Consider the following 18771-nt stretch of genomic DNA (forward strand, 5'->3'; position numbering starts at 1 on the left):
AGGTAACTCCCTGGGTGCGTCGTCATTACCATAGCTACGTTTACACTTTTTTAGTTGGGGTTGCTCCCCTTAGACGGGTAGCCTTTTCAGACCTAGCACTTTAGACTGAGTCAACTGCTACATGTGATTCGGGTAGGTATATTTATTAAATGAAAATTTACAATAAAATTTTCGATTTTATAAGTAAATTTTAATTTAATTAATATACTTACCCGACTCACATCGTTAATACCCTCCCGCCTACCCCGCTTTTTCCCTAAAAATGAACAGATCACTTCAGTGGGAGTGAGCTTTCAACATGGCGGCGGTTGAGTCACGCATGATAGGTCACGAGACGGTATGACCTTGACTCTTGTATAACTTGGGTTGGGTCAAGGCCGTTCTTTTTGAGTCACTTGAGAAAATGTGACTCTATGTAATCGGTCAGTGTTAGTCTGTCCGGCCGGCCGTCCGTAGACACCACCTTAACGTTGGACTTTTCTCGGAAACTATCAAAGCGATCGGGCTCATATTTTGTTTAGTCGTGACCTCCAATGACCTCTACACTTTAACGATGGTTTCGTTGACCTTTGACCTTTTTCAAGGTCACAGGTCAGCGTCAAAGGAAAAATTAGACATTTTATATCTTTGACAAAGTTCATCGGATGTGATTGAAACTTTGTAGGATTATTCTTTACATCAAAGTATTTACATCTGTAGCCTTTTACGAACGTTATCAGAAAAACAAGGGAGATAACTAGCCTTTTCTGTTCGGCAACACACAACTTAACGTTGGGCTTTTCTCGGAAACTATAAAAGTGACCGGGCTCAAATTTTATGTGAACGTGACTCCCAGTGACCTCTACACTTTGACGTCTGCTTTGGTGACCTTTGACCTTTTTCAAGGTCACAGGTATGCTTCAGGTATGCATTGTGTTGTGAATAGCAATTTCTTCCTGTCCATCTGATGCCTCATATAATATTCAGAACTGCGAAAGTGACTCGATCGAGCGTTTGCTCTTCTTGTTTAGGGGTTACTTCCCCTTTTGGGGTGAAGCGTAGTTCAGTGTCCTAGCATTTTATCTGAAGTTAATGCTAAATGTGAGTCGGGTAAGTATATTAATCAAATCAAAATTTACTAATAAAATTTTAGATTTTAGAGCTTTAAAAAGTTATATTCGAAAGTATGTGTATATTCTTGTAAAAATTATGTTCACTTTCTTTGACTCACCTTGTAAATGTGACCCTTGGATAGCCAAACGGTGTACGTCACTGTGTGTGTACTTCTTGTTTCATTGCAGTTGAAAAATCCAGACACTCACGCGGTTCACCTGATACATCAGTTGGTTCGACTGTGGAAGACCAGACGCTGTCTCCACATGATCTGTGTGCCAATAGAAAGAGAGCCACTTACTCAATTGTACCGGAGACAGCAATTTCTACAAAGATTCCTCAGACTTCTGACAAAGACAGCAGTCACGAGCGTAACATCTTTGTTGATTCCACAAAAGAAATCGGAGGCAAACCTAAATTCCCATCAAGAGACACAGAAAACAAAAGAAGAGTTACTACTACTACGCAAAGTATTGACAAAGCAGTCTGCAACAAACCCAAGGAAAGTGGTGCATCTGCTGGTGACGAAAGCCCTCCCGACGCTCAATCGCACAAATCACTCGGCTGTCCAGACAGTGGGCTAGTTGCAGGTTCTTCGAGTGACGCTGTTCCTGATATGTATTATCCAGTTACATTATCAAACGACAGTTTCCACCAAAAAGAGACAGAGAGTACACATGTGACAAGTCAGCCGCCATGGGAAAACGATGGAATAGACATTCCTCCACCGATAGTAAGCATGTGCTGGCATTATAATGCCACTTTCCACAGTGAAGGTGGGGTGCTACGTAAATCAGGTTCTGACGTGATACTAGACGTTCCACCCGAAGCTGTGAACACAGACAACCCCGTTGTTATCCACACCGCAGTGTGTGCTGATGTGGACCGTGTGCATGATGTGCTGGGACTCTCTGATGAAGAACAGGTCGTGAGTCCCCTGGTCGAGTACTGGGCCGGTCCTGACTTCAGTTTTGAACGTCCTGTCTGCATCACGCTGTCGCTGTGTCTACCGCCAGACCCGGACCTCAGTCTTCTGCGTGTGTATCGTGTGAGTCGCCGTCAGGATGGACACGTTAGTGTCAACCTTGTCAATCCTAAAGTGGATGATGCAAAAGATGACGCCCAGAATGAAGCAAACAGCAACCGCAGTAATAAGTTCGTGTCTTTGAGCAATGCCACCGAGAAGGGACAGGGGCCTGGCGTAACTGAATACGCCCAAACACGCCCTGATGACAGCAGACCAGAAGCCAGTGTTCTGAATGAAGCTAATCTTGATCATAGTGAAGCAGCTTTTCACCAAGATCGGTTGCTATCGGATGAGCGTGCTTTTTTCCACGTGTCTTCAAAGGGCCAGGTGATAGTGACAACAAACTGTTTCTCTGGATATGGATGTGCATACTGTGGTCGCAGTCAGGGTCCTCCCGTGCTGATAGCCAAGGTAAACGGCTCGTTGGAGAGAACGTCAGAAAGAACACTCTGTGCTGATGTTGACCTCTACGTATGGGACAATAGGATCGAAGTTGCGGATTTCAGAGAGGTAAGCTGTAGCCATGTGTGCTAGTCTGGTGGGCTGTCTCTTTTGATTCAGGTTCAGTTGATCTGTTTGTGTGCTTCATTTTTGCATGTTAGTTGATCTTGAAAGAAGTGTTGCAGTATTTCTTATGATTTCAAAAGTGGATGTTTTATAGTTAGCCCAGACAAACATGGTTCTGTTTCTTATTTTTCAAATGTGAAACAAAACGTTTCATAGTCCTGGAGATGGACTTCTCGAACTCAAAAACCCACTTTGTGATGACGTTTAACTTTCAGCAATGACAGACCCAAAATGTACGTTTTGTTGGTGTTTCTTGCACTTTGCTTTGTCCTTTTTGCCAATCGTAGGAAAAGGGCGATTTCTACTAATCTGTTTGTGTACATCTTTGTCTCAAGAAATACGGAATTCGAATTGACACAACCCAGCTTCAAGGAACGGCAGTGGGTTTGCTCAAAGATCTTCAGAACACTAATTTCTACCAACGCCTGACTGTCTTGGGGCCTTCAGCTCAGCACTGGACACACCTGACGACGGCTGACGGGCAGATTGGAAATCCTGTTATTCAGGTAAGCCATATATGTATATTCAAATGAAATGTGAGAGCCTTTCATTTGACCTTATTGTGGGGGTGGGAGGTGGGCGTGCTCGTTGACGTTGTGTTTGGTTTCCGTGCGTTGATCCTTCCCCTCATAATGGTTATCTTTATTAAAGTACTGTATACTTTTACAAGCAAGTGTTTGCCACCTGTTCAGAACATAAGTTATAACAAGGAAACAAACTAGCCAGAATTGCATACTTTCTATACTACCTGTCATAAACAAAACTACACAGATAGGTCTGAGTACAGATCTTAGTGATGATGCAGTTTATTGTAAAAACACGTCAGATGAATCGAAAGGCAATTCAACTCCATGCACTATAATCAAGTCGATAATGGTAATTCGGTATCGGGTTTGTTGTGGAACAACAAAGATATAATTTGTCAAGGTAACCCACTCTTTTTTGCGGATTGGATTAAAAGTGGTATAATGTATGTGAGCGATGTGTGTGAGAATGGACGTTTTGCTACCTATGAAGAAGTGTGTGAAAGAACTGGCTACACTGCAAATAGATTGCTTGAGTACTATGTTGTTCGTACAGCTGTACATCTCCTTTTAAGAAATGTAGCTATAGACGATGTAAATTGTTCAGTCTGTGACATTCCGACCTTTTGTGGAAAGAAAGTGAGATCAGTAAAAAAAAATCGAAAGATTCTCGTAGGAAAAAAATACAGCCCACCCTGTTCAGAGGGATTTTGGAGAAGAAAGTTAGGATTTGAAATTGACGAAAAGAATTGGAACTTAGCAGCCACTGTCACTAGTGAAGTTCGATTACGTGTACTACATTGGAAAATATTGCAAAACATTTATCCAACTATTTTATTGTGTAAAATGAAAGTGAAGGCTGATAAAAACTGTACATATTGTGAGGATGAACTTGATGTATTGGAGCATTTTTTCTTTGAATGCCCAACCGTGCTCAGGTTTTGGAAATATATTGAAATGTACATATTGGTAAACATTGGCGAAAGAATTAGGTTGAATGTTACAGACGTGCTTTTTGGTATTAAAAGTAACAGAAAAAATATGAAGATGATTAATCACATTATTTTAATCGCAAAGATGTGCGTAAGCATTTAAAAAAAAAAGATTCACGATTAACACTGGAAATTATTTTTGGAAATCATGTTGTTTTGAGATTTCGTTAGTCTGACGTTTTATTAATTAGAAACAAATTGTTTATTGTCTCTGATTGAAGGTAAAGCATGTAAATGAGAAAGTATGTGTACAAACAGAAAACACACAGTTACCATGTTTGTTATCACGTGTTTATTGATTGATTACAATTTTTGGGGAAAAAAAAAAAAGCATTTTCCCAGTAAACAAAAAAAAAACAAAAACCCAACTATTCAGCAAACAGGTTGATTTTACCTGATGTAGTGTCTATACAGTGGAACAGAGAAAACATACACCCTTGAAAATAACATTCAGAAAAACAAGGTTCACAGGTTAGGCCAAAAAAAAAAAGGTCTGTTTACGGTAACCCGACCGACCCTAGTTTTTTCGCGCGACCCTAGACTTTTTTTTTGCATTTGGGGGGGGAAAAAAAGGAAAAAAAAAATCTGGCAAAATAACGTAAAAATATGATTTTTTGGGAAGAAAAAAAAAAAAATCCCGACCTACCGACCCTATTTTTTTGGGCCTATGTTACTGTAAACAGACCTTTTTTTTTGGGGGGGGGGCCTTACATACAAATCAGAACAGTTAAAACTAAACAATTTTAGAGTATGTTAGTGAAAAGAACAATTACATTTGTCTCTCAGACGGTCAGTTATGTAAGTCTATCTTGTCCAATAATGACACTATGGGATACTGAAGGATGGAGGTGTCATTCTTCTGAAAAGGCAATCCATTTCTATTCTGTTGAAAACTTTACGCCGTCATAATGGCGAATATTTTCTCCTCGTATTTTATTTCACAGGAAAGGGACTTGGAGTCTGTTCTGGGTTGTGACGCCTACGGGTGCAGCCGCCGGAGAAGTGCACCCCCGTTACTGGTGCAGTGGAACCTAATGGCAGAGGCTGCCCTGATGTCCGACTTGACTATGAGGATGACGATCAACCTGTCTCACGTTATGTCAGGAGTGGATCCGACGTGGAAAGATAACGGACAGATCGAGAGGAGCACTAGCATGACTTTCAAGGTAGAACAGCTTCATAAACTCTCTCTCTCTCTCTCTCTCTCTCTCTCTCTCTCTCTCTCTCTCTCTCTCTTTCTCTCTCTCTCTCTCTCTCTCTCTCTCTCCCTTTCTCTCTCTCTCTCTCTCTCTCTCTCCCTTTCCCTTTCTCTCTCTCTCTCTCTCTCTCTCTCTCTCTCTCTCTCTCTCTCTCTCTCTCTCTCTCTCTCTCTCTCTCTCACACACTTTGATGTTCCTCTCACATGGTGTTCATTTTGTTAACCTCAGTCAACTGTTGTGGTCACATTAGGGCCATTTTTATAGTGCCATTTTTTGTGTGGGCTAAATTGACTCTCTTCGCAGTAAATTCGACAGTTTTGGTAAATGGTTGCAGCTAGATAACTCAAATTTGTTACACGTATTTTGGTGACGTTGGTTATATCAAAAGTTGGTAGTCTACACACGAAGGAGGTTAGCTAGAGTTCTAAACATTGGCAAACATTTGTACCTGCTTATAAGGTTACCTGCAAAATATCATGTATATCGTCAGTAAAGCCATGACGTCATCAGCTTACAAAATGGTCTACTTGCGACTGCCTTATAAAATGGGCAAAACACAGTGCCGAGCTGTATTAAAACTCCTTCCAAAAACACCAAAGACGTTCATGAATGAGCAGCTTCAGAACAAGAAACTTGAAGAGTGTTCTGGAGCCTTGAGCTAATCAAGGGTCTTGCTAGCTTGACCGTCATGTGATTTCCAGTGTGATTTACCATTCCGCAAAGCCAAAATGAATTCAGGACATGGATATTACCATTTAAGGATTAAAGCTTTGGAATTTTTCCGAGGAAGGGGAGGTAACTAATACAGAATATACCATGTTAGCAGGAATTTAAGTTATGCTCATGTCTACAAAGTGCTTCTAATGATCTACAGAATTTTGAAAGTTGTAACATTTTCGGTATGCAGATCAGCTAGGGACATAACTCCCCCAGGTTCTTTAGGAGCTTTTCTTTCAGATTGTATTCTTCAAAGGCGTCATACTTAAATGAATTCAGAAAATGTCAATGTTATATTTATTGGTACGAATGCTCTAGGGCTCTGCTAACGCCCGATGCGAAGCCAGCTTCTAACTGCTAGTTAAAAAAGGGGGTATATTGGGCGTCAATTTAAATAACAGTTTAATTGATTGTTGTAGACTTACCAAGGTGACTTTTATTCCCATGATTAAAATCTACTTGATAAAAAGTTGCAATACTTTCCTTCAAAGGCAAAAATGACGTCATCAAATAGGGTCATCAACGCACTAATGAAAAGGCACTAATGAATACCATCACAAATGTATATATCAATTTCCATTACAATGAGTACTGCATTTCATGCAATGAAAATGACAAATTGCGAGTGGTTTTAAATCCTCATATTCTTCATTTGAACCCCATTGTGAACGTCAGAAACAACAATACCATGATACTTTTTGATTCATGAAAACATTCGTTACACAGTCTATAGTCGTATTGTGGGAATCTTAAAATTGTTTAAAAAAAAAAGGAAAGTGAAATTACACAAAATGTTTTGTTTTCACGCAGATACCAAAACCAGTGATGATGCAGACTGAAATCCCAGGAGAACCTAATGCCGAGCAGTGGCGACCTCTGCTGTCAGCACTGAACACCGGTCAGCTGGAGAGTGTGGCTGAGGGTCTAAATATTGGACAGTCTGAAAGAATGCATCGCAAACGCAGGTGATTTGAAGCTAACTTCTTTTAATGGCTAAGTTACTAAAAACCGATTACATGATTATTGTTTGACGATATGTTTTAGAGCTGTGGAAACAGACACTTTTCTACAATAACTCTTTCAGGATTGTTTGCGTTCTGCAAGAGTAAAAGCCCCTTCACTTAGACCAGGCTTTTCAAAACATCCGGAGCATGTTCCAAGCTTCCTATCGGCTTTATCCTGCGATACGGACGAACAAATATGTATGTTATGCAGCGCGCACACAATGTGATACCATTTTCTTTCGAACATCAGCGTTGACCAGTTCATCAGAGTTTATAATTTTTTGCGGAAATGATTGTTGGCACGTAGTAATAGCTCAACATGTTTTGATCGAGGTCTCATTGGTTTGAGGTAAAGTGAGTTTAGAAAAACACACGTGCTTAGCGAACACTTCCAGTGATCAAAAAGCTATCGGTAGCGATTCGTGGCACCGATGTTTACATTTTCGAAAGAAAGTGGTATCATATTTAGCGCACGCTGCATAGTATACACATCAGAGTTAGTTATTCGTCCCTATCGCAGAATAAAGCCGATCGGAAGCGTGGAACATGCTTTGGATGTTGTGAAAAGCTTGGCTGAGATAAAGAGGCTCCTACTCTACCAGACAGCTGAAAATCCTGACAGCGTTATTTCGGAAAAATGCCTATTATAATTACATATTAAATAACATATTCTTACTCCGAATCACATTAGCATTGAGTCACTTGAGATGCTTATCACTGAAAAACGCTTACCCGGCTAAAATTTTTAAAGGGAAGCAACCCCATCACCAAAACGAAAGTGAAAGTAGCTTTGGTAATGGGCCAGCACACTGGGAGTTACCTCCCATACAGGTATGTGCCACGTCACTTCCTCCAGAAACACCCACCAATTTTCATACGACGTTTTCACCTCGGAGAGGACGGTCACTTTTAGAACGCTCTGTGGCTGACCTTGTGTGTTTGAGTGACACCCGTCGGCCACGTTACCCAGCTTTTCTGCTCGCCTTGCCTACAGTTTGGTGAGCTCGTTCCCGTTTGTTGTTGGTTGTTTGCGCTGTTTTTTCGTTACTGTACGTTGTCCGTTTTTTGCGGACTTGTGTGTCAGTGACTTGCGTGTTTCGCCATTTTGTTGTGTGAGTTAGTTTTACTAGCTCGTGTGACTTTGTTTGTAGCTCTACGTGCCTCTGTCTTTTTGGCAAGTGTAGCTATTGTTTTTTGTTGACGCGAAAGTGTGTGGGTTTACTGAGTTTTTCAGTCGTTTAGACTTACGTTTCAGTAAATTTTTTCGCGTTGCCACGTGTTGTTGACTTGTGTGTCAGTGACTTGCGTGTTTCTCCATTTTGTTGTGTGAGTTAGTCTACTAGCTCGTGTTACTTTGCTCGTAGCTCTGCGTGCCCCTTTTCTGTGTTGGGCAAGTGTAGCTATAGTTTTTTGTTGACGCGAAAGAGTGTGTGTTTACTGTGTTTTCAGTCGTTTAGACTTACGTTTCAGTAAATTTTTTCGCGTTACCACGCGTTGTTGACTTGTGTGTCAGTTACGTGCGTGTTTCTGCATTTTGTTGTGTGAGTTAGTTTTAACTCGTGTGACTTTGTTTGTAGCTCTACGTGCCTCTGTTTTTGTTGGGCAAGTGTAGCTATCGTATTTTGTTGATGCGAAAGTGTGTGTTTTTTACTGAGTTTTCAGTCGTTTAGACTTATGTTCAGTAAAATGTTTTCGTGTTGTTTACATGGATTTGACAGCATGTCTGATTCAGACAAGCGCTGTGGCAAGTCGGATCCCAAGGGGTCATTTAAGCCTAAGGCTTCTTAAGCAGTTTTACTTGTACAGACCAAGAACGTAACACTTTGTTGTCTGTACCTATTTCGGCGCCTAGCGCTGTTACTAATTCTGCTATCTTTTGCGGCGCCTAGCGCTACTGTTATGTCTGCTCCGGTCTCTACTACGGAGACTTCGTCCTCGTTGTTAGCACCTGTGCAGGGTGCGTTGGTTCCTTTCTGTTTAAGACACTGGTTCCGGAAATCCGCAGCTTGGTGCAGGCAGAGTTCCAGCGTTCCGTCGCCAGTAGTTTGGCGTTTCCGGCATCTGGCAGTGACGTCCGGGCGTTGGCTTCCGTGTCTTTGCCTTCCATTTCCGGTTTGGAGCAGCGTCCTCCCTCTTCAGCTGCGGCTGGTAAGCAGAGCTGGTCCGATAGCCCTCGTGAGGCGCCTGGACGTTCTCTCTCGGGAGACAGCTCTTTCGCATCGGGTCACGACCGATACCATGCTGATCTTTCATTTCCGGCGATAACCTACGAGGCCCCGGATTTGATCGAACAGCGGCGGCAGTCGGTTTTGGCTGCCGCATTTCCGGCACTTGCCGGAAGTGATGATCCGTCCGCTCCGGCACGCTACGGCGGCTGCGGCAGGATGGAGTATTCACTGACTTCCGGTCCTTCCGGATCACGAAGTCAATCAGTGCAGCCTTCACTTCCGCATTGCGCGGTTCCGACGGCTACACTTCCGGTTTCGGCCGGACACGCTGCTTCCTCTTCTGGTGCTTCCTTCCGGATACCAGTGGGTGGATTCCTGCGTACGCCTTCCGGCCAGTTAGTGCCTAGGCTTGAGCAGGCTTCACTCCACTCTGATGGGGGAGTGACGTCAGCTCATCCAGCTCCGGTTTTTGCGGATGGTCGTCCTGCCTACCCTTTACCTTCACAAGGTTCTGGGCTGCAGGATGATGTTCGTGCACAGGCATTTCCGGTTTACGGTTTGCCAGGGCATGCTTCTGCTTCAGGAACTGGTGTTTTTGGTTTCAGTGCATCCGCATTGTGCGGTTCTGTCGGCTCTGTTCCGTTACTGCTTCCTTTTGGTCCAGTTCCGGAGTCAGCTCAGCAGTGGGTGGCGTCGGCTTCTCAAGCCTCTTCCTTTGTACCTACGGGCGATTGGAAGCTTAGCTTGCCCACTCAGAGCCAGAGCTGGCTAGCGTCTTTTGCACTCCCTAGGGCTACCCTTCCGGTTCCCCGGGAATTGCTACCTTTTCTGGCTAAACCGATCAAGCTTGATCCGGTTCTGCCGGTCTCTGAGGCTTCCCTCCTCTCTGCTGAGGAGGTTGGACGTCGGCAGATCGAACTGTCCTCCGTTGCGGAGACGCTTGTTCGGACTCTGTCTTGGGCATTGATCGATTCGCTGGTTCCTTTCACTCTCAGTGAAGAACAAAATGCGGACAATTTCTCGCGCTTTTGTCCGCCTTGGCCAAGGTCAATGAGGAACAATTGCGTCTTTCCTCCCTACAGTACACCCAAGCGGTCCTCTGAAGGAGGGATCTCTTCCTCTCGCGGTCCCAGTTCACGGAGCCGGCTACTAGGGAGACCTTGAGAGTCTCCCCGGTCTCAGAGGAATCTCTCTTCTGTTCTCTGGCAATGGATGCCAGACAGAAGGAGATTCAGTCGAACAAGGACAGTCAGTTCTTCGACTTCACTCTGCTGGGGGTGAAACAGTCTAAGCCTTCTAAGCAAAAGCAGGCTCAGATATTGTCGAACCCCAAGCCAGCTCAGAAGCGGCGGGCTCTGCCGTTCGCTCGTGGCGGGAAGAAGAGGACGGCTTCGGGGAGGGGGTGTGGCGGCTCTGGGAGTAAGCCACACCCCCAATGAAGCGCTCCCGATCTCACCCCCCTCCCGCCTTCCAACTTGGTGATGGCGGGAGGCCCCTCCCGTGCGCTTTCTCGTTGGATGTCGGTAGTAGACAGCCAATGGATTGGGGGAGTGGTGAGATCGGGCTTCCGCCCGCTCTGGCGGGAGGAAAAGGCGCCTCTTTCCCGAGTGCCGCCGCGGTTCAAGCCCCTCTTCTCGCAGGAAGCACGTTCCGTCTGGCAGTCGGAGATTGCCTTCCTGGAGCAGAAGGGTGCGGTGGAGAGAGTTCGGGTCCATAGCTCCCTGGGATTTAAGGGCGTCTTTTCGCCGTTCCCAAAGCGTCAGGAGGAGGGCGTCCCGTGTTGGATTTATCTCTCCTCAACACTTTCTTGAGTGAGATAAAAGTCAAGATGGAGACGCCAGCCTCTGTCCGAGACTCTCTCCGCCCAGGAGACTGGGTGACCTCGATCGATCTCATGGCTTCGTTTCCGGTGGGGAGATCAGATCTACCAGTTTCGCGCACTCCCTTTCGGGCTGTCCCTCGCACCATGGATTTTCACCATGGTGGTGAGACAGGTCTGCGCACTGGTGAGGTCCTAGGGTATCCGCCTGCGGGTTTATCTGGACGACTGACTTGTCATGAACCAGTCCCAGAGCGGCTGTTCGCAAGATACCCTGATGGTTCTTCGAGAATCCAACTTGTTGGGGTTCTCGATCAACCGGGCAAAGTCGGAGCTGACCCCGTCACAGACATTCACTTATCTGGGGATGTCTTTCGACACGGTCGCGTGGACTGTCCAGCCTTCTCAGAGAAGGATGGACAAGCTCCAAGCTCAGATTCGCTCCACTTTGCCTCCTGATGGCTTCCATCCGTCTGGACTTGGTGGCTCGCTCGCATAGAGCGTCCACCTCGTCAGTTTATGCTTCCCACTGGAAGGCATGGACTGCCTGGTGTTCAGCTACAGGGGTGAGTTCGGTGGCTCCGCGTTCTTTTCAGGTCACCAACCGCCTCTCTTTCATGTCTTCGCAGGGCGCCTCAGGCTCCTCGTTGAGGGTCCGGCGCTTCGCTATCTCGGCGACTCTTAAGCAGATCGGTCGGTCTGTTCGAGTCGGGGGAGTTATAGCTGCAGTCATTAAAGGGGCTGCTCTTTAGGAAGCTAAAGCTCGTTTGCCCGCTCCCAAGTGGGACTTGTTTTTAATCCTGGAATTCCTACGTTCTGCGGATTTTGAGCCTTTGAGCGAGGCCATTCTGTTCAATGTCACTCGCAAAGCGCTGGTTCTTCTTTTGTTGGCAACGGCCCGACGGGGTAGCGAGGTCCACGCCCTGTCGGGTCAGCCTGGAGTTTTCTCCTTTGAGTCGGTCGGTTCCGCATCTGTGCGTTTCCAGCCCGATTTACTGGCCAAGAATCAGTCCCCGGGGCAGGCCTCTCCGCTGGTTAGAGTCAAGGCTCTGATCAGCGCGTTGGCCCTGGATGACCTTGATTCGGTCAATTGCCCTGTGAGGGCTCTTCGTCTGTACTTAGCCCGGACTCAGCCGTTTCGGTCTAGTTCTCAGAAGTTGCTGTTTATCTCGCACTTTTCTAGGCGCGAGTAAGATTTGTCGAAGGTTTCGTTGGCCCGGTGGGTGTCCTCGCTCATTAAGCAAGCTTATGAGTGGAGTCACACAAAGAGGGGGGGGGGGGGGGGTCATGCCCTCCTTGCCACTTGACTCGGCCTGAGCCCATGAAATGAGGGCGTGGGCATCCTCTCTGGCAGTTCTGCGCTCCAGATGTCTAGAGGAGGTGCTGACAACTGCGTTTTGGCGTTCTGAAGATGTTTTCATAAACTTTTATCTTCGGTACGTCTCGGCTCTTCGACAGGATGGCTCCAGAGGCCTTCCAGCTCTCATAGCAGCAGGCCAGTTCCTGTCCAGAACTTGATGGTGAGTTTTGATTCATTTCTAGCCCACCGCCTTGTTGATGTTATCTGCTAATGTGATTCGGAGTAAGAATATGTTATTTAATGGAAAATTTCCTAGATAAATTTTCATTTAATTAATATACTTACCCGAATCACATACTGTATTCCCTCCCGCCTGCCCCGCTTATGATGTTAAGGTTCTTTAACGTCGTATGAGAATTGGTGGGTGTTTCTGGAGGAAGTGACGTGGCACATACCTGTATGGGAGGTAACTCCCAGTGTGCTGGCCCATTACCAAAGCTACTTTCACTTTCGTTTTGGTGATGGGGTTGCTTCCCTTTAAAAATTTTAGCCGGGTAAGCGTTTTTCAGTGATAAGCATCTCAAGTGACTCAATGCTAATGTGATTCGGGTAAGTATATTAATTAAATGAAAATTTATCTAGGAAATTTTCCATTACTTACGCCGAATCACATAATTGCATTGACCCACTTAAGATGCTTAGGTTATGATAAAAGCTACCCCGTCTAGGTATAAGGGGAGCAACCCCAACTAAAAAAGTGACTGCACCAGCATGACTGACACCCTGGGTTACGTCCCATGTAGCCTACTACGTCATCAATGGTGCTGGTCACGTGATACCCCTTCAATCGACTACTATCACTCAAGGGTGACGGTTGTGTTCGCTTTTGCTCTGGCTTGTTTTGTGTCTACGGCACCCACCGGCCTCGGCCCCCGTCTACTTCTTGCTGGCTTGCAGCTGGTGAGATCGTTCATATTTTCTTGTATGTTTTATTGCTTCTGCGGTGAATTTCTCATGTCCGTTGGACTCTGAAGTTTTCAGCAGTTGTTTGGCTTCCTCACGGTCGCCATTTGCATTAGCACGTTGTCTGGCTTCTGTTGTTTTAGTCCGTGTTCGGTCTATTAACGCTGTTGTAGCTTGCTTTGTAGCTGCCGTTGGTAGCTTTTACGCATGTGCTTATCTATTTGCTTGCTTGCTTCTGAAATGTTTGTGTCTGTACGGACTTGATTATTTTCAGACTTGTGGCTTCCTCCTTGGTCGCCATTTTTAGCTAGCATGTTGTTGTTATGTTGATTTTTCGTCCGTACTCGGACGCTTAACTCTTCTTATAGCTAGTTGTTTAGCTGCCTTTGGTAGCTCCTAAACTGGTTTTAGCTGCCCTCTTTGCTGGCTTCTGAAAGGTTGGCGTCCGTTCGGACTTTGCTAGTTTCAGTTGTTTGTTTATTTTTCTCTCGGTGCTTACATGGCCGTTAATGAGAATTAGAGGGAGCTAAGGCCGAGGGTTAGGGCTTGGGCCCTGCTAAGCTCTATTCCTCAGCAGCCTCTTCTTTTGAAGAACTCCGTTGTTGTTCATGTTGGCACAATTTTAGGCAATTTTTTACGTTGTTCTGTGCCGTTTTTCTGTTACGGACGATTGGCCGTCTGGCTCTCAGCCGTCCGTCTTGGCCTCTAAGGCTGTCGTTTTACGTCTGTTTCGGCTCCAGAGTCTAGGGCTCTGGGGTCTGCCCTTATCTTTTGCTTATTTCCAGAAATAGATTCCCTCGTTCGCGAGGTTTTGCCGCGGCGGACTTCGTCGCCAGCTCTGCCCCCCGCCTGGGGGTTAGGCGACGTTCTCTCCTTCAGACTCTGGGTCTTCTCCGGACCAGGCTGCTGTCCACCGTGATGTTTCTGGACGGTCCCGTGGGGATCTTCTTCTCCTCTTCCTGGCCGGCATTTGTTGCCTTCCGCTTGCGGTAGCGCAACAGTGCATGTCCCTCCGGGGATCCGGCCACAACAAGGTTGGTGTCTGCAGCAGCCGTTTACGGCAGCTGCACTTCCGGTTTCCGGAATCGGATGTTCTCCTGCTAGTGAGCAGACGGTGTTCACGTCAGGTCTGAACCTCTCCGTACTCCAGCAGTCGGTTCCGACAGCTGGGCTTCCTGCTGTTGCAGGAAGTAGGGGTTCACCGGCTAGTGAGCAGACGGTGTTCACGTCCGGACCGAACCCCGCCTTACGTCAGCAGTCGTCCGCGACAGCTGCTTCCGGCTCAGGCCGGAAGTAAAAGGCTCACTGGCTAGTGTTCGGACTACGTTCACGTCCGGTTTGAGCCTTGCCTTACGTCAGCAGTCGTCCGCGGCAGCTGCGCTTCCGGTTCCGGCCGGAAGTGTAGGTTCACCGGTAGTGCACAGGCTGCTGTCACGTCCGGTTTGGGCCTTACCCTACGTCAGCAGTCGTCAGCGTCAGCTGGGCTTCCGGTTCCGGCCGGAAGTGTAGGTTCACTGGTTAGTGCTCAGGCTGCTGTCACTTCTGGTTCGAGCCTTTACCTACTTCAGCAGTCGTCCGCGACAGCGCCGCTTCCGGTTACGGCCGGAAGCGTAGGTTCACTGGTTAGTGTACAGACTGCTGTCACGTCCGGTTTCGAGCCTTGCCCTACGGCAGCAGTCGTACGCGACGGCTGTGCTTCCAGTTCCGGCTGGAAGTATCGGTTCACTGGTTAGTGCACAGGCTACTGGCACGTTCAGTTCGAACCTTGCCTTACGGCGGCGGTCGTACGCGACCTCTGCGCTTCTGGCTGCGGACAGAAGTGTGAGCTCACCGGTTAGTGCACAGGCTGCTGTCACTTTTGGTTCGAGCTTGCCCTACTTCAGCAGTCGTCCGCGACAGCTTTGCTTCTGGTTCCGGCTGGAAGCGTAGGTTCACTGGTTAGTGCACAGACTACGGTCACGTTCGGTTTGAACCTTGCCTTATGTCGGCGATCGTACGCGACCTCTGCGCTTCTGGCTCCGGCCGGAAGTGGGGGCTCACTGGATAGTGGACCTGCTATGGTCCCATCTGGTTTGAGTCTGGTTTTTTTCGTCAGCAGTGCCCTTTGGGCTTGCAGGCTCCCTGCCTCAGGCGGATTAGCAGCTACCACACACTTCGGTAGTGGGTTCTGCCGTTCTCCTCACTTCCTGTGCTTTTGGTCTTCGACGCCTCTCATCCTCCTCTTAGTCAGGGGTGAAGTTTGGCCGTTGACTTGCAGGAAAGGGGCTTCAGGCTCCGGCCTTCCCAGCTTCGGGACATTAGCGGCTCAGAGGAAGTTGCCTTTGCCCAAGATGTCCCGGAATTTGCTGTCGTCTTTTGCCCCTCTGCGTGCACCTTTGCCGGTCACGCCGGAACTTCTTCTTTGGGGAACGTTTCGAGTCCCCTGCTCTCTGAGCAGACTCTCTTCCCCTCTGAGGAAGTGGGCAGACAGCTTTTGGAACTTGCTTCCATTTCGGAGACACTCCTTTACGGAGTCCTTGGCGCCCTTTACACTCAGTAAAGAGCAGGACGCAGGGGATGCTTTCTCCATCTTTGCTAGGGCGAATTTAGAACGGAGAAGGCCTTCCTCTCTGCACAATGCCCATACGGTCATGTACAGACGGGACGTGTTCCTCGCCCATTCCTAGTTTGTGAGGAATCAATGAGAGACACCCTTAGTTCTTCACCCTTGGTGGATGGGTCTCTCTTCGGCCTCCTGGCCTCTAAGGCCTCCTGGCCTTCAAGTCCTCCTGGTCTCTGAAGCCTCCTGGCCTCTAAGGCCTCCTGGCCCCCAAGGCCTCCTGGCCTCCAAGGCCTCCTGGTCTCCAAGGCCTCCTGGCCTCCAAGGCCTCCTGGCCTCCAAGGCCTCCAGGCCTCTCTGGCCTCTAAGGCCTCCTGGCTCTTTTGGACTCGGTCCTTGTGGGTCTTTCGCCGATTTAGACTCTGTCTTTCTCTAGCGATCGGACTTGTTCTGGTGTTTCGTCCAAACTTAAGGTTTACTTGAGTTGGCCTCGGAAGTTACATTCAGATTTTACTGAGTTTGCATTGGTTTTAGCAATGCATGGTGAGGGGTCATTCTTGTGGCCTATCACTTTTCTCAGCTTTATTGGCTAACCCTCCCCTTTCGGTAGAGGTCTAGTTAATTTCCTGGTTTCTTGGTGCGGGCTTTCAGCCCAGCATCTTTGATGGCAGGTCTACGGGCGTTCCGGCTCTCAGCCTTAGCTCGTGTAATAGTCTCCTGCCTGGCATGGGCGACTACGGTCTCCGTGTCTCTAGAATTTGTGTCTTCCTCTTCTCCCTCATCCTGCCATGAGGCGAGTCGGGTCGACTTCCGGTGGGTTGGGTTGCCTGTTACGGTCACCCTTCTACCACTTGCAACTATTACGGACTCTTGCCTGTTGTGTTCCGTGTCTGATTCTCGGTTCTGAGGTATCAGACGTGTTTGGTTTTTCAGCCAGACTCAGGAATTTTCTGGGCTCGGTCGGCCGCGAAATTTTACTTCGGGCCCTTCTTCTTGAGAACTCTCGTTCAGGGAGTCTGAAGGCTGGTTAGCTTCACGGTTTTCTGTTTTTCCTTTCCAGTCTCGTTTCTGTTTTGGGTTTTTGATTTTCTTTCATTTACCTACAAGCAGACTGCTTTGTGATCACTCTGACTTTAGTCATTTCGGTTAGAGTCACCGGTCACATCAGGCTTTGGCCACCGCGTTCTCCGCTCTGCTGGCGGCTTACACTTTTCGTAGGCCGCTTCTTCCTCTGTTTACCTCCCTCTATGCTTCTGCATGGACTGGTAGTGGACTTCTGGTGACCGTCTCTTCTGAGATTTTTCTTTGAGTTTGACTCTGGTTTTTTGTACTCAGACGTCTCTCTCTCTTTCTCGGAAACAGGTCACTCCTCTCTGGAGCTGACCGTTATCTCTCCGGCCTTTCGGGCCTCTCTCCATGCCAAGGCTTTAAACTTTGGCATGATCGTCTTACGGTCCTGGGGAAGGTTGGTGCTTTTCTTTTATGATCGGTCAACCTTACGCTTAGGCGTTTCCAGGCTTTTTGGCATTTCCTTCCAATAGTAAGGGGGGGGGGGGGGGGCAGCTTGTCTGTCCCTCTACTCGGCTCGGGTTATTCAAGGCTTGAGCCCCTTTCTGGGCTGTTTTTTATGGTTCAGGAGATGGGAAGAAGTGCTGAGCACAGCTTACGGGCTCTCTGATGCTGTCTTTCGCATTTTTTGCCTGAGCGGCATTGCGACTGTCATTTAGGTTGGTTCTCGGTCCTCGTTCTGTCATTTGGCAGTGGGCCAGTTCCTGGCAAGGGTTTTAGAGTGAGCTAGATGTTTTCTTTCTCACCGGCTCTTTTCCTGATTTTTGGCAGTGGGCCAGTTTTTTGGCGAGGGATTCTCTTTCCCTCCGCCTTGGCGTAGCTATCGGCTATCTTTCCCCTAGGCTCAGCCCGAGCTCTTTTTTCAGGGCCTGGGCCTCCTCCTCGGCCGTTTTACGGTCTGGGAGGTTGGATGATGTCCTGCACACAGCTTACTGGTGCTCGGCTTTTGTCTTTATCAGTTTCATAGGGAGACATTGCTGCCTTCTGGCAGTATGGATCTATCTGTAACGATGGATCTAGGTCCCTTCCTGCTTTGGTGGCAGCGGGACAATGCCTCTCCAGAATTTAAGAGTGAGTTTGAACTTCTTTGATCTTACCCACCGCCTGGTTGGAGTTATCTGCAATTATGCGATTCGGCGTAAGTAATATGTAATTATAATCGAAAATTTTTATCTAAATTTTGATTTGATTAATATACTTACCCGAATCACATAAGTAATTCCCTCCCGCCTGCCCCGCTCGATATTTTTAGTATGCTATTAGTCGATTGAAGGGGTATCACGTGACCAGCACCATTGATGACGTAGTAGGCTACATGGGACGTAACCCAGGGTGTCAGTCATGCTGGTGCAGTCACTTTTTTAGTTGGGGTTGCTCCCCTTATACCTAGACGGGGTAGCTTTTATCATAACCTAAGCATCTTAAGTGGGTCAATGCAATTATGTGATTCGGGTAAGTATATTAATCAAATCAAAATTTAGATAAAAATTTTCGATTTTACAGTGTATATTGTGGTGTACAGGCGACTACACTTGTTTTGACCTTTACTGAAGCTTTCTTTTTTTGACTCACATGCGAAGCAAAAGTGAGTCTATGTACTCACCCGAGTCGTCTGTCCGGCCGGCCGGCCGTCCGGCCGTCCGGAAAACTTTAACGTTGGATATTTCTTGGACACTATTCAGTCTATCAGTACCAAATTTGGCAAGATGGTGTATGATGACAAGGCCCCAAAAAACATACATAGCATCTTGACCTTGCTTCAAGGTCAAGGTCGCAGGGGCCATAAATGTTG

At 47.2% G+C, this 18771-nt stretch overlaps 2 protein-coding genes across 2 annotated transcripts in view; both read left to right on the forward strand.

The window, feature by feature from the left end:
* Positions 1-10729, forward strand: part of LOC138971938 (uncharacterized) — a 57092-nt gene extending 46363 nt beyond the window's left edge. Inside the window, exons 11-15 of the mRNA XM_070344784.1 lie at positions 1281-2629; positions 3022-3192; positions 5147-5368; positions 6929-7083; positions 10396-10729. Coding sequence (XP_070200885.1) covers positions 1281-2629; positions 3022-3192; positions 5147-5368; positions 6929-7083; positions 10396-10729 — 2231 coding nt within the window. The remainder of the gene's footprint in view (positions 1-1280; positions 2630-3021; positions 3193-5146; positions 5369-6928; positions 7084-10395) is intronic.
* The window catches only part of LOC138970714 (uncharacterized), a 302337-nt gene that overhangs the window by 69591 nt on the left and 213975 nt on the right, over positions 1-18771 (forward strand). The gene's annotated exons all lie outside the window — the stretch shown is intronic.

This window comes from Littorina saxatilis, linkage group LG7 (genome assembly GCF_037325665.1).
Source record: "Littorina saxatilis isolate snail1 linkage group LG7, US_GU_Lsax_2.0, whole genome shotgun sequence".
NCBI lineage: Eukaryota > Metazoa > Mollusca > Gastropoda > Littorinimorpha > Littorinidae > Littorina > Littorina saxatilis.